This window comes from Neopelma chrysocephalum, unplaced genomic scaffold (genome assembly GCF_003984885.1).
Source record: "Neopelma chrysocephalum unplaced genomic scaffold, ASM398488v2 Primary Assembly neopelma1_97222, whole genome shotgun sequence".
Classification (NCBI taxonomy): Eukaryota; Metazoa; Chordata; class Aves; order Passeriformes; family Pipridae; genus Neopelma; species Neopelma chrysocephalum.
This window is the reverse complement of record NW_020925863.1, coordinates 4087409-4111910: the sequence shown is the minus strand read 5'-3', so window position 1 is coordinate 4111910 and position 24502 is coordinate 4087409. Positions and strand designations below refer to the sequence as shown.

At 38.5% G+C, this 24502-nt stretch overlaps 1 protein-coding gene across 5 annotated transcripts in view; it reads right to left on the bottom strand.

Moving 5' to 3' along the window:
• Positions 1-24502, bottom strand: part of PLPPR5 (phospholipid phosphatase related 5) — a 153112-nt gene that overhangs the window by 23564 nt on the left and 105046 nt on the right. For 2 of the 5 annotated variants that reach the window (XM_027671830.1, XM_027671832.1), the window contains one exon: positions 15300-17484. The exons of 2 other annotated variants lie outside the window; for them this stretch is intronic. In XM_027671830.1, the coding sequence (XP_027527631.1) occupies positions 17452-17484 (33 nt within the window). In that variant the 3' untranslated portion in view covers positions 15300-17451. Of the gene's footprint in view, positions 1-15299; positions 17485-20339; positions 20477-24502 lie in introns of those variants that run through there. One more of the 5 variants, XM_027671829.1, reaches the window with a different exon arrangement.

The following is a 24502-nucleotide window of genomic DNA, read 5'->3' as shown; positions in this document are numbered from 1 at the left end:
AATGTTATTCAACTTAAACTAAAACACTCAAAAAATTTTAATATTATAGCTGATTTCTGGCAACTGCTAGACACCTCTAGCCTGAGACTACACATTCACTAACTGCACCACAGTCTCGATACACTGCTTTTCAGTGATTCATATTCTCATAATACAGAATCATTTATTGTCTCTCTGTATTTAGCACTGCAAAAAATGATGTCTTTTCACCGTATTATAATTTCTTTAATATTCCATGGTGTTCACACTACTATTGGAAAAAAATATTTTTCCATAGTTTTTAATATTAGAAGGAATTCTGTCTAGCAAAGAAAACAAAGTGTAAGAAATAGCAATGCACCACATTATGCCCTGCTAGGATTTATGTTATCTTCCTTAGTTGTTTATGATTCACACACTATTTTCTGGCTACACAAATCATGTTTGTCAAACTTGCAATATTATTTTCCTGTGACGAAGAAACTTCACCTTGTGTTTTATTACTAACCAAAACCACTTTGACAAAACAACTCAAACCACAAGTCTGTTTTAATAAAATGTTTGTATATTTGCTCACTTCCAATCTGAACAGTTTAAACTGTAAATACTGCTAAACATCAAAATCAGCCCCTAGTGAGAAAAGCCTCAGAGAACAAAGACTTTTGTCCCAAAATGTGCGCAACAGGGAGTGGCAGCTATAAAGAGCCCAGTTCCAAGTTCACAAATTAAAAGAGTGAACCTCAACTTGCAATTCCATCAGAAATTTTTCTGAACCATCCTTATTCCCAACAGAAGGTGATTTCTGCAATACAGTATTTTAGATCTTCCCAATAAAATGTCTAATGAACACTGTAGGGGCCACAATTCCTACTGAAACAATAACTTCTTCTTCTGAAGTGCCTGCCAGGACTGCTCCAAGCCCCGAGGAGCAGTTGGAGGGGGTTCACTGAATGGTAGGCACTGCTGTGGCAGGACAACGGGACAAGGGGACAGCCGGATGGGTGACAGCTTGAGTCATGGCCCACGTCTGCTTCCAAACACAGCAGGAGCAAAGAGGAGGCAGAAGAAATCACCAGGGTAGAAAAATTAGCTCTCAGAAGCCCAAAATGACCTTCATAGAAGAAGATAACCTTGAGATTAGCTCCACTGGTTAGAGCGAAGTGCTAATGACACCAAGGTCCCAGGTTTGATCCCTGTATAGCCCATTCACTTGAGAGTTGATTTGGACTTGATGTCCTTTGTGGGTTCCAGCTCAGAATATTCTGTGACATCTGTGAACTAAGTCTGTTGTAACACCCACATGCACAGAGGGTGCACTGTGGACGTAGAAGTGGTTATGAACAGTACACGGTACTCACAAGTGTCAGCAATAACCATTAAAATAAATACTCAGTAATATGTTGGAAATATCTAGAAAAAGTGCATGATTGAGTAAGGATAATTTCCCCATATCACTGCTAGGACATAAAGCTCTTTCTATTCCCAGTACCCTTAAAAAACGAATTGCTTTTTAACTCCTGAAGAGGAAAAGGAAAAAAGAAAAAAAACTAAAAAAATTATTCACTTGGCAGCAATCTGGTAGCAGAGAGAATTTATTGACACTGAGCCAACAAAACCAAAACCTCCACATGCTCTGTTTGGTTCCTCACCCACCAGACTGTTTCAGGGAGGTGATGTGTGGAGGAGAATTATATTGTTTAATTGGGTATTATTATCTATAAAGTACTAGGTAGGCCCCGAGGTGTAACCTGTAAAAGGAAAAAGCATCTGCAGTAAAGAGCACAACGAACATAATTCTTTGCTTATTTATACTTAGAAGTATTTTAAATCTTGTTTTTATTTCCAAGTCATCTCAGTTTGCAAATGTACAATGCACCATTCTAACATCTGCAGATAATATTAGAAGAAACAAATTGCAAGTACACTTTGCAGCACTGCACTGAATCATTGATGAGTGCTGGAGAACTGTTCTTCCCTTATTTTAAATGTGTACACATTACCAAATAAAATTAAAATATCATGTATTATTAATATTGTATTACAACACAGTGGGTAGGTTGCATAAAATCCAGAAAATGATAACCAGAAAAACTCTAAAGTTCAAATATTTTAATAAAGTTTGTAGAGTTTAACTTGTTACCTGAAAAAATTATAAAAATGAGGTATAGATACAGGATCTACCCTTGATCTCAGAAGGAATTTCATTATATTAATTGCTTTACAGAAGAAGCTCAGCTTTCATATGACTTAATTTTTGCAGTTTAATCATTGTAGGCTTCTCTAAATTAAATTAAATGTTCAGTTGTTTGGAAAAAGAACCATAAATTATCACAAATACATTAGAAAGTATTTTTAATAAAATCCTGCTAGGTTCTATGAATGAATGGTGGTGAGGACTGTAAAATGTCATTCTAAAATGAACTCCTGAACATCAGAGAAACATTCTCATGCTTAAATGCAAGCTCATAGATTTTTCTCTAACATTCTGCAATGAAATGATGGAAATGCCATAATATGTCATAAACACAATTTAATACTTTTTTTTCCCATTAGCAGAGTACAGGCACAAAGATAAACTTATTACAGCAGAACCATTGGTGCTTTCAAAGTTAATACTTGAGAGCATTTTCATTTCAAATTGGTTTATTCTATGGTTTTTAACTTGATAAATTTGCCCTGGACCAAAACATGGTTCTCTATAATGTCAAGAAGAGGTAGGGACCTCATTTAACAAATTATATTTAAGTATGTATTTTAAAAATAGTGGAAAACATTTTCCATGACTGAATCATGATGGCATGTGACAACCACTCAGGATGCATGGCAAACTGATAGGGTGGTCCAAATCCACAGAGCAGGTTAAATATTACCTTTTCAGCAGCATAACAAGAGTTACCAATCTGTCCCTGAAAATCATCATCCCTGCCTGCAGAAGCTTTATTTTACCACTAAGAGAAACAACTGGCATTGGGAAAACATGAATGATCATCCATGTTGAGACATGTGAGCAACCAAGGCACAAAAGGTTCTCCATCCTCTGAAGGGTCACCCACCTGCCAGTAATTCCTATCAGATGCCTGCTCTCTAGCTGTGGGGTAAGTCACAGGTTTTTGCTTTCTAGTAACTTGCCAGGTTTCCACAGATGTTAAACCCCCAAAACCTCCAACCATCAGCCTACCTGCCAAAAAACAACTCATCTCTCAAAACTTTTTCTTTTCTCTTCCCTCCTCCTTCAAAAAGGAGTTTCTCTAAACTGGAAGTTTCAAGTCAACATCAGAGAGATTGGCAAATTAAGCTTTGTGTTGTTTTCTTTCTGGTTTATTCAAAGATAAGTAGGGGCAGAAATGTTACTAAACTACATGTGCTAAATGCATGATGGCTGTATGCTGCAGAACTAGGTTTTCCAGCTTGAATGTTGCATAGCTCTTTCCTGCTGTCCTGTAAGTGTGGGAAATCTCTTAATACACACTAGAGTTGAAATGAAGATTTCTTTGCTTCAGAAGCAATCTTCCAATATGAAACTTAATAGTTTTTAAAAATCCACAAACTATGATTTCAAGAAGGGGCTCTTCAGAGCCCATAATCTGTCACTTAAATTCTCAAATGAATAGCAGAGACTGTGCTTTTCATAGCCACAGAAAATCTACTGAACTCCCACTGCAAACTGAAGCATTTGACACTTTATTTCTACAAATTTCTACAGCAAATCCCTCAGCTATGGTATATAAGCACCTTTTCTTGGCCAAAAGAAATAGCCTCCTGCAGAGACTATTTTATGGCCTGACAGGAGCTGGTTGGGCAGCCTCGGCACTGCAGCCAGCATGAACACCTCAGCAGGAAGAAGCAAGGCCAGTCCATTAGGGAGAGCACATCTTGCCATGTCTGTCCTCAGAGCACATGCTGGAAGGGGGAATTCAAGGCCTGCCTTTTCCACCACCCTTCTGAAATGAGATATAATCTCTGCTTTTATATTTTCATTCCTGGGAATCTTTCCAGGCTAATCTGTTCTGCACGGACTGTTTGGGCCGTCTCTGCCCCCGCTAAGTAAGCGATGAGGTACTCATTGCTTTCAGTTCCTGCTGGCTGTGTCCAATGAGCTCATCAAGAGCTTGAGACAAATCCAAAACCTCAAGCTGAGCTCCTCAGCATGTTTGGAAGCCCTTCACTGTGTCTGTCCCACAGTAATGTATTTTCATAGCTCAGCACCCTATGCAATCATATTTCTCTGCATAAAGTCAAAAAAACTAAGCTTTTCAAGCTGACCCCTTGTAGGATCATCCCAGCATCAGCTCTTAACTGCCAGCGTATTGAGCCCAAATCCAAGTGTTTAGCCTAATATTAGACTGTTCCATCCAGATATAAGCACATTCATGAAGATGTGGGCAGTCAATACCTTTGAAAAAAACCAAACATTTGAAAGTTAAAATGCATTTGAAAACTTTGGCCCAAAGACAGTTTTGAAAAGCCCAAGTCAGCTGTAGCTCTACTAAGCTAGCTCTACTACCATCTGTTCAGGCCTAAATACAAGTTTACAGTAATCAAAAAGAGATCAGTACAAAAATAGCTATCGAATAAAATTAAACACTTTTATAAGTAACACAACTTCTTACAAGCACTTAGAGAACTTCTTTGAGTTTACAAAATAATAAAGAACAACTCCATACATGTAAATGAAAATGTAAATCAGAATGTGATTTCTCTATGAAGAACGACTTTCAAAGCATTAACTACTCATTCATATATGTAGTGCTTTCCAGACTGAATGTCCTGCTTAAAACATACTCCCCATATTTCCAGCTCTGTATTCCCCATCTACCCCCTTGTTCTTTCACATTCTATAATAATATGTTTCATGTATTTATCTCACTATTCTTCACTTAGTTCTATTTTATATAGTAAGACAGATACCAAGGTGCGAGAAATCTCTGTGACAGATTTCAGCCAAATCCTGAGGCACAGCTAAGTAGGCTACAGATTATGGAAATATGAAACCTAGTAAACTAATAGATGCCTTTCAAAATAAATGTATGGCTCTTCTTGGCCACAGATGGAGCTTTCCTTGCAGTATTTTTCCTTACAATTCTCCTTCATGCTTCATGAAAGTGTTTCCAAACAGGGTAAACATGAGGCAAATGTCATGCTCAAAAAACAGTCTGGACACAGTTTTATGCATCCAGCATCCTTGTGCAAGTTTTCTAAGGACCTTGACAACAATACGCCCTAAGTCAGTGAGGCCCACCATCCAGCACTGTGTTGTTGGGTATTGTTTGCCTGGCCCCAGCCTGCCCTTTTAACCACTACCATTTTTGCCCAGTGACTACCCTGGATTGGCTGTTTTAGTGGTGCACAACTATACCAAACTGAAGAACAGGAAGTAAAAACTATATCAGTCTATTGGTGGCACTGAGTAAATTAAGCCAAGCAGAATATACTTGGAGGTTAGCCAGAATACAAAATGTACTACAGATCTCATCCAAATGGCTAAGATCTTGGATGACAACTCAGGCTAAACTCCATTTAGAAAAGGAAACAAGACAGCTACAAACTTATATCTGCAACTAAGGTGACCTTTAAAATAAAAATTTTGAAGAACAGAGGAAGAGAAAGATGGACTCAGATCTTTTTGCTGTTGCCTGCAATGTCCTGCTTCTTTGACACTAGTTGAGACATGGAGACCAGGAGAACAGAGAAACAAGAGCAATGCTTGCTTCTAACAGCTGCTTCTTTCCGCTGAAAAGAGCAAGTTTCCAGAGAAGTAGGTTCCCCAAGGCAATAAACAGATTTTAATTACAGCCAGGAGAGACCAGACAAGGGACCAGGTCCTTTGCTACCAAAACTAATGCATAAGAATTAAATTGGCTGTTTTGGCTGAAAAACAAGTTGAACAGCAATGTGTTCTTATTACCTGGGTGACCACACTGGTCAATATCCAGCAAAGCAAAATCACCTGCTGTTTTTATACATCTGTTTAAGCATTATAAACAAGCCTATATTTCAGGGTTTTTTCCAACTGTTTTAGGATTGTGTTAGGTGAAAGAAATTGAAACTCAGGAAAATGAAACAACTATTAAATCGTATTTTTGTTTTGAGGAAGTAAAGCTTTATGTGTTTCCTCTATGTTTAGTCTTTTCCATAAGAGTACCAGTAAATCAACATAAAGGAGAAATGCATTATTTTTTAACATTTCAAGAAAATTTAATGTGTATTATATAATTTTACTGTCTGCCATTAATGCTCAATGGTTTACTTATCTGCCAACTCAAGCCAAGGTCTTCCACTGGCAGGACCTTGCACCTCCACTTCCCAAGCTTTGATTCATTAGGCTAACTCTAAGGCAAGGTACTAAAAGATGCAGAACACAACTATTACAGGGAGAAAAGAAATCCCTCAGTTCCTTCAAACCAAACTTTTACTTCTCTGGAGTCTCCCAAGTGCTTCAGAAGTACCTGCGGGCTGGGCAGGTGTGGCAGGTAGCAGGTGATTATACTAGGATGAAAAAAAGATCTCACCATGATTTTGCTTTTAGATACCACAACGAACAATTGCTTTAATAGTTGATAAGTGTGAATCCTCCTATGATGCCTTCCTACAGAGTCCTGTAAAGCTGAGAACCTTATCTGATAAATGGAGCCTTATGCATTACTCAAAATGCACTCACACAGCTGTAGAACTAATTTCCTGATGTTCCCTCAGCCTCTGCCTAACAAATCTTTGGAAATAAATGAGCAGTGAGAAAAATCAGGACTCTGATACCTAAAGTCAAACTGCATGTAAATTGACAGTTTGTTTGTCTAAAAGGCTCTCAACTGCTGTAATTAGAAACTGTAATGTTATTACCAACAGTGGAAATTTCTATTGCTCAGTCATAAATTGAGTGATTTGGTTATAATATCTCTTTGTATGAGCATGAGTATGTAATAAGGGAATCAGTGAGTGATGGATTCAGTAGCCATCACCCCCAGCTCCCAAGCTGCTTTTTATCTAGCTGATATCAGCAAGTCCTGGCTGCACACCCATATTCAGCAAAACTCCACTTGATTGCTCATAGTGATCCTGATGAGCTCCATTCAGGGAACAGCAGGTCAGAAAACAAATCCCTGTTACATAAATATAATCTATAAATATAGTCAATTTATACTTTTGTACACTGATCATATACTGCAATTTCCTGCATAGGATGGCGCAGCAAAAGGCTCAGTCTCAGAGAAAAGGCAGAAATCTATTTGCATTTATTTGAGTTTACATTGTTTCTTCAGTAAAATATTTGGAAAGCTTCCGTTTTGGTAGAGATTGTTTTTTGGTAATTTTTCATCTGATGTGCTTATCATGGTTTAACCCCAGCCATCAACTGAATACCACATATCTACTGGCCCCAGCCTGTGAAATGGGGAGGAGAATCAGAAAAAGGCAAAAGCTGTGGTCTGAGATAAGAAAACAGTTTAATAATTAAAATAAAGTAAAAATATAATAATAATAACAACAATAACAAGAATAATGGAGATTAAAAAAGAGAGAGAGGACTAAAACCCAAGAAACAGAAGTGATGCACAATATAATTGCTCGCCACTCGCTGACTGATGCCCAGCCCGGCCCCAAGCAGTGATCAGCAGCTCTCAGTCAACTCCCCCCAGTTTATATACTGAGCCAGTTCAGGTCAGCTCCCTCACACCTTATTGTGCATCTGCTCACTGGCAGAGCAGGGAAAACTGAAAAATCCTTGATTTAGAGTAAGAAGTTCTCAGCAATACCTACACCATCAGTGTGTTCCCAGTATTATTCTCATACTAAATCCAAATCACAGCACTGTATCAGCTACTAGGAAGAAAATTAACTCAATCCCAGCTGGATATTCAGCAAGCAACTTTTCTCCTGCAGAATCTTAATATCTAAATAGCTCTTGAAATCTTTAGATAAACTTCTCACTCCTTTTTCCTTTTTTCCATGCCTTCCTCCTTTCACAGAAATACCAATTTAAGCCTTCAGCAGCATAAAAGATGCTCATATATCCTGGCCTGCTCTTTCATGCTTACAGGCTGGCTGGAGCATCCTAGTGCTATGTCTACTGTTCCAGGTCTGCAAATATTGTGCTCAGCAGTGGGATCCAAATGTCTCCTAGGCAGATGAAAGTGTCTACAGATGTGGATGACATTTAAAGGTCCCATTTGGGATGAAAGCTCCAGCTGATAAGCTGACTTGCAGACCCAGACAATTCATACTGCAAAGGATCTACAGTCTAATAGATATAAGTCACATCACCCTTGTAGCCAGAAAGCAAATATAGTCACGAGCAATGCTACTTCTGTTGTGTATTGGTCTTTGTTAAAACAGAAACAAAGTCCAAGGGACAAACAGTAGTGGGAGAGTCAAAAAAGGGAGACAGTAAGACAAGGGAAAAGAGTCAATATTGTGTTGATTCCTTGGTAATAACATGGTCAGTTGTACCTGAAGGATGTACATGACAACAGATGAGGTGACACATGCACTGACGAGCAACATGTTATGGATTTGCACACAGAGGTAGACAACAGAATATGAAAAAACGTTGGGAGACCTCTGTGTTTCTGGCATTACTCGCTCCACCTGGACCTGCTGACACAGAAACAGAAGTGTATGGGCAAAACAGCAAAATACAACTGTTATTGTGACAATAGCACTGAATACAAGAGCAGGGCTCCAAAAGGACCACTCTGACACGTGCCTGTGCCAGAGCTTCCTGAGTCTCATGACTGTCTGTGTCAGGAGAGCCAGGAGGACACTGTTGCCCAGACTAGGAGGTCTCTCCCTGCTTTAGAAATTTCTCCTTTCACATTTCACATTTCTGCTTTCACATTTCTCCTTGCCTGTACCTCTGCACTGAAACTAGCACTTATGTCCAACAATACAGGATCTGCCAGAACTTCACAGTTCCACCCCTGCCACAGGGAGACAAGAGCCTAGGTGTTGAAAAGTGCAAGGCAAAGCTGCCTATTTGTCTATGATATATTCTAAATCAAATGCTAAACTGCAAATCAACATCAAACAATGAGGAAGACGAAATGTTTAAACACTGCCAAAGTGTAAAACTCAGCAGAGAGGAATGGCATTGTAGGGAAATGGAAAATTTTTGAAGATAGGTTAATGTATGCTGCAAAGCTCTTTATGCCATCTGGAAATAAGAGCAATAAAAGATGAATATGGAAGAGTGAATAAGTTCAAAAAGTAATCAAGAGCAAGAAATTGGCAAATGAAAACAAAAGATGTCATCTGTTACAAAGAATGAATGGAAATCACATCTACCTCATACTCAAGGAATAAGAAATGGCAAACTGAAAGCCTATTCTGACAATGCACTGTCCTGGAAGAGGGCTATGCCAGGACATTCTAAAGCTTCTGGGAGACAAAGCTGATAAAATTCACATGGTAATTCTAGTCTCCATCTGGCAAGTGAAAGAGCCTCTTCCTGTTCCAGGGCTAACCACTAACTACATGAGCTTGCAGCCTCTTGTAACAACTAAGTCTATAAGGAAGAATGATACCAATATAACAATACAAATGTGCAATACTCATCAGCAACTAAGACCATGGTCCAACTTCCCTCAGCATCCTGTCCTGCTGAAGACATTTGGTGTCCTTTTACCCGAGTAGGAGGGAGCATGATTATCTCAGCTCTAGCTACAGAACAGCAGTGACAAGGAAAGGTACAGCTGTCCTGTGTCCTCCTCACAGCTATTGCAAAAGCTGTGTTTGCTAACGGTCTGTGTGCACAGGCTGGAGTAGGGGCAAGAGCAGAGGAGAGATGCACAGGAGAGAAAGAACTGGATTTGCATTAGGTGGCCTACATTTGAGGTCTAATTCAAAGCCTGATCACGGTGGGTTATGGTTTGCCTCAAAGCAGGAGGACAAAAGGTGGCTGAAGAGCAGTGATGATGATTGGGATTTTCCTGTTGTCTCACATACATCTTTGCTGATTTTTTTTAGTAGCTCCATACAAAACATTTACTTTGGAAAGGGCCATTTGTCATATCTAGAATGCTGCTCCCAAATACCACATGCATTTGAAACAATTAACAAACATATGGTCCAATTTGCAAATGATAAAAAGATATAAGAACAGTGCCACTCGCTCCCCCTCCCCACCTCCACCTGGAATTAGACAAACCAGAATCAACAAGAGCAGTATCTAGTCCTTCCCTGACCAGTTTTCTGTCCTGTTATATTGCAGAAGGTATGATACAGACAGCCCTGAACATCTTGGCTTTCTGATTAGTTTTTGACTCATCACAAACTCAGGCCATATTTGTGCCCACAAACCTGACTGTCAGACCTGTGGGACCTGCAGTGTCATGAATTAACCTTACATGATCTCTTTGCTTTACCAGCTGTATAGGAAAATATCATTCACAGTCTATAAAGTCACTACACATTATATCCTTTAAAATTTCACTTGTATTCAGATTATCTCACATTTGTTAGCAAATTTTTCTCACCACCTCTTCATTTTTTTCTGAAACAACCTCATTTTCTGCTCTTGCTCTACTCCCATTAAAGTAATTGGTACCACACCACAGTTTTTTATTTTTATATTCATATCTGCATCTGAAAAAGCAATTTTATGTTGGCAAAGGCCTAAATCCAATTCACTTCCTGGTTATTACACAATGTGACGCAGCAGTATGTAACATCTACTAAGAAATACAAATGCCAGAAGCAGAGTGAGAAAGTGAAGACAGAGCACAGAGCCGTATAACAAAATGAGCAGGTATACTGAAGGCCAGTGAGAATGAAGTTTTAGTACTGTTCCCTTTTGTGTTGACAGGTATGCTTCTCAGCAATATTCCTTCCAATTCAAACCACAACCACAGTGAAGTAAGTGGTATGTTTGAAAATCAAAACAGACTTGTGATCAAGCGGGTCATAAAGACACTCGTAAGTGGCCAAACTCTTGTGGTATCTTCTACCATACAGTGCTCAAGACTTGTAGCTAATGGCTCTTCCATTGAGCCCGTAGAGGTGACTCTTCCCCTCAACTACAAGAAGCTTTAAGTTGCAGTTTTATAGTAGTACACAGGTAGAAATGAGTTTACAATCCAAAATTTCAAAAGAAATTACATCCATGACAGAGATTTGCTTAACCTCTATATGCAGATCACCGGATTCCTGGAGAAAAATTTAATTTTATTAATTGTATTAAAATGAAGTATAATTCTTTTAACTTCAATATGCAGGAAAACCAAGTCATCAGGCAGAAAATAAAAAGCAGCAGCATAGTGCCCAAGGCCATAGGAGTATCATCTTCTCTTAATCTGACAAAGAACTAAAGATCAAACATCTCATGATTATCTGTTCTTCTAAGCAAAATGTTAATTGACTGAAATATACACACTATCAGCAGGCAGCATTCCCATGGGAGACCCAGGATGACAGACTTCTGCCACATCAAGTCCTTACTCACTTGGTTTCTTTCCTGAAAAGATGCAGTGTAGGAAATCTCTCACCCTCTAATTGACAAAAAATAGTTTGTTTAGTCTTTCTATTCCCCCTCTTTTGGGCTGGTGTTCATGGTCTTCGAGAGTGACTCCACAGAATAAACATAATAAAAAACCAGTAGCATTCTCTCTTTCTCTCTGGAAGATTATATGCTCCAAGCTTACATCCTTATAATGTTTGTTCTAAGTTCTCAGGAAAAAAAAAAAGGGTATTAATCTCTACAAAGATCTACCACCTTGTCTTGACAACATGGTAAAGTATTGCCAAAAGGCAAGGGTCTTATCTTCTTCCTGATGTTTCCTACTAGGATTAGCTTCAAGTCCCCTGTCTTCAACAAGAGCCAAAGGGTATTTTCTTTTGTTTTGCCAAATAAGCACTTTTTTCCTCATCACATAAGACTTATTTTTAGAATATCTGAATAGACTATCTTTGTCAGTTGCTACTGTATAAATTGAGGTTGCTAAGGAAAGAACAGTAGCTGCTTTTCCTTAAGTAACAGTAGCAAATGAGGATGAAACAGCAGATGATTTCTGAGCAGTAACATCAGACTAAGAGCAGCACTTCTCTTTTACTGCAGTATTTCAAAAACATAGAAATGCCATTCATTAAAGTATTAATATTTTATGTTAGAAAAATAATGCAAATCTACCTCAAATTGGCATACATGCTAATGAGCATAAGAAGGCTTTTCCCCTGCTTCTGAAATGCATCCCCTTCTGATTTTGTAGCTCTAGTTTTTCTTTTAAAGTTGTAGACACGTTACTCCCCTTTTTAGGATTGTTTGCCTACTTCAGAGCAATCCTAGGAATTCACAACTCAAGGATCTCGCATTCAGAACCACATTAAAGGCTGCCAGCAAGGCTACAAGTTCCCTGTAGCTGCAGAAAGTATGTATTTAGATACAACACTGGTATTTAGGGAGAGATTTGTCAGAAAAAGGATTTGGTTTCTTATATTTATTTATTTTGCTCTGAACATTTTCAGATGAGAACACTGGCACAAAGAATTTGGTTTTGGGGACTAAAGCTCTTTACTGGAGCTTCTACTGAAGCCCCCATCTTAGAGGATGGATTCAGTAATTTCACATTTGGAGATTAGCATTGTGCTCATTCTACATCACTTTCAGAGTCCAAGAGCAGTCCTCTGCACCCAGTCTACTAATAAAGCCACTGGCACATGCACAATTCAGAGACAGATGATTATTTTGCTGATGTGACCACGTCAGGAAGCTGACTGCTGCACACTTCTGGCTGTAGTCACTAGGGGAAGATATTACAACAGCAGAGCTACTCTGAAGGGAAAAAAAAAGGCTTGGGACTTGTTCACACAGGGGACAACTCAGGACGGTTTATCTGAATTAGCTAGAGATTTACTGTGGATTAGTTAGAATCATATAAAACCTCTGAGGGTATACTTTTGTTCAGAATTAAATTGTTCTAATTCAATTAGATTAACCTACTTCCAAATGTTATACACAGCTAGTGACAACAAACCAGACTAGAAGGCACGTAAGGGTATCTAAAATGGTCTGCGGATGAACACAGCCATGCTCCCCTTATGCCATGTGAATATTACATCTCACAGCAAAATGTAGTATCAAAAGCTGACAACTAGAATGGAAGAAATTGAGTTCAAGGACATCATAGGCAGAGAACTGCACGTCATCATCATCTTCAGAAAAAATGCAGTCGGAGCCCAGGCACTAGCCAGTTACAGTGCTTCCAGCTAGAATGATCATCAAACATGCCTGGATCGTGATATCATTTCAGGCAAGTGCAAGCTAAGCATCTTGGAAGCCTTAATGACAGCTAGCCTACCACCAACTTGTCTGAGAGAGCATTGAGCAGACATGGGGGACAAGTTTCATGCAGGATATGCTGTCCTTCCTAGGATTCTCTAAAGAGAAAGAACAAGCTCCAGTATTGAGCAGGGAATCAAGCACCTAATCCTTTGTGCTGGAAGTGTAGTAGGGCTTCATGATAAGGCAGCTTGGTATCAATAGCAAGCCCATTAGAGTCATACCTTGACACGGCAACTTGGCAAGTGCTGAGGAAACAACCAGGCTTATCACAGTCACACCAGGGCTTCCAATTCCCATTCTGGCAGGGATATTTCTGGGGTGTTCACAGTGTCCTCTTCCCCGAACATCAGGTCAAACCTGGAAACTCTAAAAAGCTTTTTCAGCCATCCTCGCACAGGAGAGAATGACAAAAGGCAACACTGTGTTTTAGGAAAAGTCCCTAGTGGCCAATAGCAAGTGTAAAGCTTTCACACCCTAGGCATGCAGCAGAAGTTCAAGCAGGTAGAGAGACTATAAAGATTTCCTTTACTTTCCTTTGTGGAAGCCCCTGAAAACCAAAAGGCCTAGAAAGTGGAGGAGAAGGCCAAAAGCTGGAACCATACTTGGTCCTCATTTAGCTTTCCACTTGTCCAAGTGAGAACCAGGCAGCTGCTGGCTCCAGCTGCAGTCATGCAGTCACTTCAGGGTGAGGATGTGGCATCTTGCCTGATCTGTCCAATATCTCAAAGGTGCTTGAGGGGAGAACAAAAGTGTTCATGCTGGTGTACAGCAGGAAAATCCGGTGTGTTGGGGTTGAGTCAGCTGTCAAGAGGCAGAGATGGGTAAAAATGCTTTTGATGTGCTTGGAGGGAGGTGCTGCAGGGCTGAGAGGTCTGGAGGTCTGCTCGCTTTTCTGTCTGCAAATGCTCCTGAGTGTCCCCAAGGCCAAGGCTGTGCAGATGGCCAGCGATGTATTAGATCAAAATAGACCCAGTTTATCTGCTCCTAAAATGTAATGCACTCTGCTTTCTTATGGCAAGCCTCAGAAATACCAGAATTAGACTTCAGAAGAGTATAAAAAGCTCCCTGCTAACATAATGTGCAAATGGACTGTAGCACTTACTGCGATCTTGGGCAGCAACAAAATTAGAAGGCAACAGCAAACATGAAAATTGCAGCTGAAAAATACCAACATTATTCTCTTTTAATACATATTGTTAAAATGAACATTTTTAAAAGCTGAAGAGATAGGAGCTTGGGTGCTATCACCGTATGTCTTATGCAGTTCATGATTATTAACAAACAGCAGAATACATATAAAAGAGTCTACAATGGTATGGATATGAGCCCAGCTGGTGTCCCCATATGCCTTACAAATTCCATTTTTAGGAACACAGCAGCATATAACATTAGAGATGCTTCTGAAACATCTCATTTATAAATAGAGCAGAGTTGTTTCACTGAAGTACACACAGAAAAGGTCCACAAGCACAATAAAATCAGCTGCATTCAAAACCACTGAAATGGTTCAACCATACTGTTTCCAGTAGGAACCACTCTGCACCAGAATATTCCCTGAAGGAGGAATGATGCTTGTTTGTCACAGGCTCATCACTGGGATTTTTTTAAAAGCAACCACCAAAAAGACATTTTAGTCGGAAAATGCCAACTTACTTTTGTTTTGGCAAAATGTTCCTCCTGAAAGGTTTTTCGGGCCCAGAATGGAAGATGGAAGGCCCAAGCTTCAGGGCAGTGGAGAGTTACAGCTGTGAGTGAGCAAATTCTTGCCATTTGTGAAAATTAATCAAAGTAGGGTCTGGAGCCTGGCTGGTCCACATCCTGGGGAGAGTCCTTCACAAACAGGCTATGGGGACTCTGCAATACAGCTCCTCTTCTCATGCTTTTCAAATTCAGCAGAACCACCTCTAAGGGAAGGTAGTTAACTGTGGGGATTCCCGGTTCATCATGAAAATACATCAACAAATGCATTTGACAAAAAATCATAATTTTGTTATAGGTACACTATCAACCAAAATATATCTAAAGCAGATATCTAAAAAACATACACTATATATGAATGAAAAATTATTTTATTTAAAAATACATTATACAGCAGAGTGTCTCTCTTTTTGTTTTCTCACTGCTGGTTCACAGAGATAGTATGATAAATTTAACCCAAATATTTGACTGGGAAAGATCCTGAGAAAGAGACCAGTTACAAGCTGATGATATACAGTACACTGAAAGAGTCATCTCTTTTAACATAAAAGAATCTCTTGGTAATCTTATAAATCAGATATAAAAAATGCAGGTTTGCTACCATGCAAAAACGAGTGAAGATTTCATGTAAATCTGCACACAGAGAAATCATTAGTATCTTGGACCCTAACTACCTAGACTAAGAGAAGGGTGAGTGTGTCTAACACGGTGATACAAACTTTGGATCTACTACGATTTTGTAAACACAGCTGATAGTCTAATAAAGGTGGATTTTCAATCACCTAAGTATTGTAGTTGTAGCTAAGGACTCTATTCTAAGATTTTTCTCCCCATTGATATATTTCTTCACTCTCTTAATTCTCAGCTTAGCACAATGACTTCATGACAAATGCCCTATTGCACTGAGAGACAACTTGGCCTTGCCCTGTTTGCCAAGCACTCTTTAGGTAGTTGAATTTTAGTGAAAGCAGAGGTTAAAACAAAAAGTAAGCAGGCATTACCTGATGACTATGTGGGAATGCATTAAAATTCATCGTCAAAAAAATATACCTGCTTCTACATCCTTATGTTTCAAACATACTCTAACAATGATTAACGCACAGGAAATACATTGAACCGTGGAAAATTTAAGGCCTAAAATGCTCAACAGCCTGCACTGAACAATAGTATTCTCAATGTTTCTATAGTGCTAGCATTTTATCAGCTGTTGCCAGAGGAAAACTTTCCAGCAGACATTAAGAATGTCATCAGCATCTACAATATTCTGATCCATTTGGTGCTCAATTTTTATAGGACAACTTCACTACGTATAGTCAGCACGACTGTCTTTTAAAGGGGAGACTTAATCTGATTATTCACAGCGATAACAGAGCTATGATAACATCACCTGATGTTGAAGAAAAATCAATTCATCAACACCACACAGACTGGCAGAGGATTTTTTTTTTTCCCCAAGAACAAGAGCCTGAAACACAAACAGAGATAGAAAGCTTTGCAGAAAATCTGCCTGTCCTGGCCACTTAGGCTGAAGAAAATTAATGAAGCCATTTTGGCTTTACCGTGAGTTTTCCATGAAAATGGAGAGTAGAAATTCAGATGCACTTTTCTCACCAAGTCAGTGACCCTCTTCTTACCTTAGCACCCATTCTCCCAGCATAGCATCAGGGAGTACCATAAACATGAGAAGATGCAGGCTTCCTTAAATAACTTGTTTAAATGACTTATGAATAGCATGGCTTCCATCAGATATGCTAAGCTAAGAACAGAGCCCTTAACCTTTCATGGGATATCATTAGTAATAAAGAATATATCAATGATCAAACTTGCTATATTATTTTCATTTCTTTTAACCTAGATACATACATATCATTCAAGACATTCAAGAACTACAAAACAACAATTCAACTACAATTATGTCAGGAAAATATCCAAATAAATAAACCTTTAATTATGATACAATACTTATTACAGTAAAAATTGGCATTTTTTTCTCTTCAAAAGCAGAAGCACCAGTCTTACATGTAACATTATTTGAATGATATTTTACATGAAATACAGCGTAATACAATGTGCAAACAGCATCTTCATACAGAACATAATATTTGTCTAGTTTTTATACACTGAAATCGCCTCAAATGGAAACAAGTTCATGCTCAATTAAAAATGTAGATTTTAAAAATCAAAGTTAAATCAGAATACAAAGTACTGTTGGAATAGGTACATGAACCATTAAAAACAATGAGAAGCCAAAATAGAGGGTATTATAATTAGTGCTCAGTTTGTCCCATTCCATCATAAAAGTAAACAGTTAATATTTTTGCTAGAAAGTAAAGTGACGTTCTAATATTTAAGAATTCTTCAAAATGTTGGTATCATTTTAATGATGTAAAAATCAAGTCAGAAATAGGACTTTTAAAAATTTCTTATTTTTGATACACTGCAAATATCATGTGTGGGCTGTGAAAAGAGATGAAGTCCAATGGAGTGAATATACATCAGCGTCAACATCATGTGACTTCTGCAAAGGCCGTGATGTGGTTCTACAAGTTAAAGGAAAAACAAACAGATAAAAACCACAAAACCACACAGATAGACAGCAGTCACCATTGCAAAAATTTTTGCCACTTGAGCTTTAAGGGCAGCCTTGTACTTGGAGACTGTTGCAGGATAATGTAAATAAAACTGGTTTTCACTGCAGTGCTCTCACTCACTCTCAAGACAATTCTTTGTCTTGACAATTCCAGTCTGAAAGACTGGATAGGGAAGTATGCTGAACAAAGTTATTAGGTATGATGGTTCTACCATATTTTAGTTTTAAATGTTTCGGATTTTTTTTTAATGAAGTAACGTGAATAATTGAGTTAGCTGTACCTTTATTGCTACATTATTCATGATTTAAAACAAAATTCCTAGAAATTAAAATGACCATTTCTGACAGATTATAATTTTCTATTTCAGTGTAAATAAAATTTTAGCAAAGCAAAGCACTGCAGATTTTTCTCATCACTTTGCCTCCTGGAGCAGACCAAAGTCAGAAGAGAGGAAGTGTAAGCTGAAGAGGAGGAGTTATGTAGATAACTTGGAGAGAGTGGGACCTCTTGTTTTCTGCTTAAGGGAAGTCCTTCAGAAAATCTTTTTATCAGACAGCACAGAAAGTGTCGGAGAGAAACAGTGGACACCACCTAAGTTTATATTTCTCGGTTCTTCTTTAAATTGTCAGAATATTTGTCTATCAGTCTGCGTAGGAGAAAGCAGGCAGGCATCTTCGATTTGCACAACACAGAAAGGAAATTAGAAATACCCCGACTGGGAGAATTGGAGAGCTGCCCCTTATCCCCTCTCTCCAAGTCAGGCTGTCAGCTTTGCTCTCTCTCTCACTCTCACTGTGCTGTAACTGTACTGTGTCCAGGAGGAGAAGCTGTCTTCCACCTCCCCTACAACATGCATTTTAGCTCTAGCAATGTTCTTGCTGTATTTTATGACAAACTTTCATAAGAGAATACTACGAAATAGTAAGCAGCTATATACAAGCATCTATACAAATTCTTCTCCAAAACAGAATATTTAAAAAAATAGCAATTATTAAACCATAGGTAGAATTTTTAAAGAAGTATTAGAAAAAAAAGTGTGCCACTTTCTGTGAAAATGTTTTCAGTAAACAATATTAACAAATGTCATTGCTTGCAGATTTTAATACTGCAGAAGAAACACAAAATTAGATTTCCTAATTAGAAAACAAAAATTAAGAATTCAAAGGATTTTGGTTGGTTGGCCATCTTCTGTTTTCAGTACATAAAAGATGATATAGCAGGCAAACTCAATGACTTGAGTTGCTGTGAGGCTATTATGACATTTTCTTCACAGTATTTACTTTATTTTTCTTTATTTGGACCTGAAAAGTCATCCTGTCATCAGTCTAAAATTATTCACTTTGTTAATAAGTGAGATGGTCTAAAAACAAGGAATTGGAGGGGAAAAAATTTCCTCTTTATTTTAATCAATTCTTTCAAGTCTTGCTTTGTCCCATCCCTTTCCCTAAGTGACACACGTTTGCCTGTGATGCAGAGAACCAATTGCTCTTTCATGTGACATTAATTCAGGACTGGATAACTATTATTTAAGGAATGGAGAATGTGGGTCATACTCCTGCCAGCTATACTCCCAAAATGAGTGGGTCACCATGCCTGGAGGGACATGCAGAGGCATGAGATATAGTAACAGAAAAAAATCTCCCTTCCTCAATAAACCCTGAAAGAGAATTCCTAAGCTCCTGATCATGGACCTATTGGTTTGGACCCTAGTAAAGGTCTGTCAATTCATTTCCAATGGGCTCAGCAGGGTGATACATAACTAGGTCAAAATTAATCACTTGCTGATGGCAAGAATCACTGATACAGATTCATGCAACTGTCTGGTTATTCATGCTTTTTCACATTATTGTCTCAGGCAAAACTACAAATAAGCCTTGCTGAGACTCAGCAGAAAAAAATAAACAGCATCCCTCCTTGAATAACTGCATTTAAACTCTTTTAATTCTGCTTAGGTTTACTGTCACAAAGTTCAGTGTGAGATACTAACTACTGTCAGCAAACAGATGCACACAGATGCAGGAGACAAGCGAAAAACACGCACAAGACCTCAGCTTCTCCAACTCCATGGGAAATTGTTCTCCCTACAGTACTCAAAAGAATTAGAAATGCTGAGGGTCTGCTCAATGGCAGTAGTTTCACAGACAGGCCCACCAGTGCTTGTACTATCCATTCCAAATAGACAGTATCAGCTTGGTGAACAAAGCATGCATCATAACCATGCTCTCACACCACTAACAAAAAAGGGAAAGTTAAAGGCTAAGCCTTGAGTGCAGGTTACTTGGGGAAATGATCCACATCTGTATATCTTCTGTTAAGTTTTAATTAATTTCTGTTCATAAGCAATGCTATAATGTTAAAGCATTGAAAAAATACATTAAAACTTCTTGTGACTTCCAGTTTTCAATATATATTATATATACTAAACTTTTTTTTTGTTCTGTTATCATCAATTCAGTTAGAAATATTCAGAAACAGTCATCATGCTAAAATTTTTTCATTTTTGAAAACAGGAATTTGTAAAACTGTTTGTAGTCCTTGTTAAAAGAAACAGAAAAATACTATGGTAGTAGTTCAGGCAAATCATAATTTATCAAACAATAACAATACTGTTATCGTACAATTCTCAGAGTCAGCAGAGTATATTTTACACTTTTACTAGACAACCACATTTTTAGAGGAAAAAAAATGCATTCCAGTGAAATTCCCCATTTGAAACGTTGCAGACCTGCACAGAACGCTGCTGCCACACTGCATCTGCCTTGGTTCTCACACGCGCTCACTCAGGTGCGCTCTCGCGCACATACGTTTATTGCCTTATGCGAAGGTGTTCGAAACGGTCTGTTCCTGATATCCAGGAGAAGAACCTAATGATGCGAGCTTTGAGGGAGTTTCGCTGCAAAGGATCTTCTTGACTGTTACTAATACCTTGATTCTGTAACACCTACAATGTGCACGGTTGAGGAGGTCACACTGAATATATTGTTTCACTTCCCATATTTAAGTATTATTTTATTTGAACATTAGACGTGGTGATCATGGTTTGCATTCAAACAGAAATAATTCTTGTACAATCCCCTAGAAGCTGATTTAAGCAGAAGAGTAGCATAGAAATGCAAATTCAACTGCCTGACATTGAAACAAAATTGCTTATGGTTTTTTATGAGTTGACTCTCCTGTGTATGCGTTGAGGTGTGTGAAACAATGTTGTATTATGTCTCCTTCAACAGACTGTATTATCACGAGAGAACCATTATGCCAACAGAAATTTGCAAACTGCCTATAAGCTAATGTAAGCACATGGGCTCTCCTCAAACTTACCTGGAGAAACTGTGTATGGATACCTATGTATGCTTTTGGACATCAAGCACGACAGTATTTGGATATTTATCAACTAAAACATTTTGAAGCAACAGAAATAGACACAAACCATCTTCTCCATTTGCTCATAGCACGATGAGTTAAAACATCTTTGTGTTTTGTTTTTAGCTGTGAACTCAGTGAGAGGTGTTCAGTCTCCCTGGAGAGCTGCAGGGATCAGACCAGACTCCCTAGGCCATGCTGCTGTGTGATCACAAGGGCACATAATAAATACTATCAGAACTCATTGCAATATCTACACTTACTACTGTTAAAAGGTTTTATCACCACTACCTTTGGCACATACACAATAGAACAAGAATTATAGTGTCAAACTCAACAAGATTTTTGGGACAATTAACCCTGATAGTAGCAACTGGTACGATGGGCAACAGCAATGTCACATATTTTGAGAGGAATTCCAAATAATTATGACCATTAAGAGCTGGAAATAGCAGAAAAAGAGAGCACCTAATCTGTCTCTTTCTAGTTCAGTCATGCTGGATAGACAGTCCTATGGGGGAAGTGTAAGAAACCACTTTGCAACAAGGAACAGGGACTGTTTTAGAACATGGTTTGGTCACTGCTGACAGAAGTGGCAGTATAAAGGAATGCCAAGCAGAACTTGGGGAATTAACGCACTTTAGCTGTCAAACAGAGCAGTGCAAAGAACCCTCTGTGCAAATAAGTAACACTGAATAGCTACAGAAAGAACTGATTATTAGACACAGTAATTAACTCATCCCACAGGAGATGAACCATAGTGCATCTCCTAACCAAACATTTCCTTTTAAAACCTTCTCTCTCACTATTCTATCTACTGCCTCAGTTAGTCCTAAAATGGTCCATGTTGCCTTTGTATTTGATTTTTTCAAAGCTAGAATACTTATTTAAAAAAAAAAAATCCAAAAAAAACCAAACCAAAAAAACCCTAAAAAACAGGCTAGGAGAATCAGAAGCTACTACAAGACATGCATGGAGCCCTCTGTGCCCAGCAATTTCAGGTGACTTTTGCATGAAATAATGTCAGTGTCCCCTGAAACAGAAAAAACACAGTCTGTGACTACACTGGATGAAGCTGAGCTTTCAAACTCTTCCAGGTAACACCCAGAATATCCCCATTTCTCAATAAGTCTTGCAAAAGAACAGGAGTCTGTAACCTTGACTATGGTAGAATGAGAGCTTACTCTTTGTAGAAGAGTGCCAGCTAACTGAAACACAAATTATCTTGTAAGAGATGAACAAGATCAGAGATAGGAGAGAAGAAGAAGTAGATGGGTGGGTGATGAGGTTTCTTGGCTTCCATTCTTTTCATTAATTCTGAGTATGATTGTAGTTAAGGTAAAAGCATTAAGTCTGCGCTGCTGAGCCAGCTCTGGCAAGGATTCCTCAAGGAGACACTCTGCAACTATGGCTTGAGTGCATGAGGAGTGGGTACCCGTGCAGAACAGCTTAATCATCTGCATGCACCACAATTAAACAGAAGTGTCATGCAAACAGTTATCTAACCTTGTCATTAACCAGCAGCAGCTCAATTCAGAATATTACAAGTACACTTATTCCTATTTAAGTGCACTTCAAATGTAGCTCGACCTCCACCAGAATTCAGACAGTGGCAGCATGGTGAGCATGCCAAGAGCATTCACTCTCCACGGAGAAAGCACTGGAATAGCAAGTAGCAGATCTGGAAACAGAAAAGTAACGTGCTTCCAGATCTGTGTGATGCACCCTGTGCTTATTCATTTGGGGGTGAATTTGTAACAAAATAGCAATGAGTGAGGTCCTACCTGGTGGGCATTTCTAAAGAAGTTGTTCTTTAAAACAGGATCTTTGAATTGCTTGCTCCCAGATACCTATACAGTTATTATTTTGAAACACCAATCACAATTGCATTGCTTCATGCTTGCACTGCCTTAGCCTTTGATAACTTCAGACAGTTAGGATTTGTGCTACTCTTAGTAGCTAACTTCTGACATTAAGTTGTCTTTTTAATAATGGCACAGGAGCTTGCAGACTGAAAATAAGGAAATACAGTTTTAAAATAAGCCAAATGTAAATCTATGTGCATTCAGAATGTTGAACTGGAACAGTCCTAGCTGAAATGTAGTGAAAATCGACTCGCACGTACCCAGGCAAAGGCAAATAGCACACAAATTATTTAGTATTGCTCTGTCTTCAGTGGAGAACAAAGGATGTAAAATAAGAAGGGAGTTAAAAAGCAAAGACTAAGTTAATAATGCTTGTAGTGATGGTAATTAATTGAGATTAACTAACTTAATTTAGACCTTAGTTCCCCATAAGTATTAATCTTAGTGCCTTTTCTTAAACAGGGTCTGTCTTCTGTCTAAAACTTTGGACTAAGCATTTAATAAAAAAAAAATAAAAATTATTCCACAGAAACTCAAAACCTAAAGCACTCACATGTAAATAACTGTTTCATTAATTATTTGCTAATTCAAATTTAAAGTTTCTGAGAGTGGAAACAGAAGAAAGCATTTCCCAACAATTAGCAAAGTCTCCACATTACTGTCCTCACATTCCATCCTCTCTGTCTGGAAAGGAGAAAGGCTTTGCAACATAGACAAAGATGAACCCATACACTGAGATTTCACCAAGTGTTACCACCCTGCAGACAGTCTCTAATTTAGTTATCTAGAGAGAAGTTCCATGCTGGCAAACAGCTGCTGCCTACTGCCCCAGGAATATGGGTTCAGAATGAAAGAAGCTCGTTCATATTAGAGTCCTGGGCAGTTCACAAATAGCTTTCGCCACAGCATCTCGAACCAGGCCAAGTCTCAGGAAAAGAACATTATTCATCATGAGTGACAGGGCTATTAGCTATGATGGCTTTTGAGCCACAGAAATGGCTGCTATTGCAGAAGAGCCTAGCATGTAAATAAGACATGCTCTTATTAGTGTGGTATGTCCTAGGCCAACTGACATCTTGTTTTGTTTTGACACTTTACAAAAAGTTTACGGAATGGATTATTTTGAAGATACACACTCATCGTGTAAATATTTGTTCAAGCAAATGAGACTCTGACCTCCTTATGACAAGATATCAGCAGAAGTAGCTTAGACACATTTGGTTCAAAAAGGCATGTTAGACCATTCTGAAAAGAAATCTTCTTTCTCTTCAAGGAAAGGAATAAAACACCCAGGGCTAGCAGCAATTCTTACTAAAGGACAACTTCCACCACTTCCAAGTGGCTAAGACAGGCTGGGAAGTGGTTAAAAACATTTCTTCTTAAAAGAATGCCATAGAAGAGTACTTTTAGTGCCCTATCCATTGTAGAATTCTTTACTATCTATTTCACTACTTGTTTGCTCACAAAATTGTTCAGACATAATCTTACCTAACACATAGTACAACATCATCTTCAAAATACAAAATTGGTTATCACAGTAAACTAAAATAAATTTTAAACACATTTTGTGATACTTACTCAAGCAAAAAGTTTTGGCATACCCCGGAGACTATCAGTAATGTGCCCTTGTCCAAAATCCTATTTGTTTTGACAAGAGATCATGGGGTTTGTGCAGTTACTATAAGATCCATATTACTCTCACTTCCTAGTGGGTACCCTGTCCTGGGGTTAGCATGTGTCTG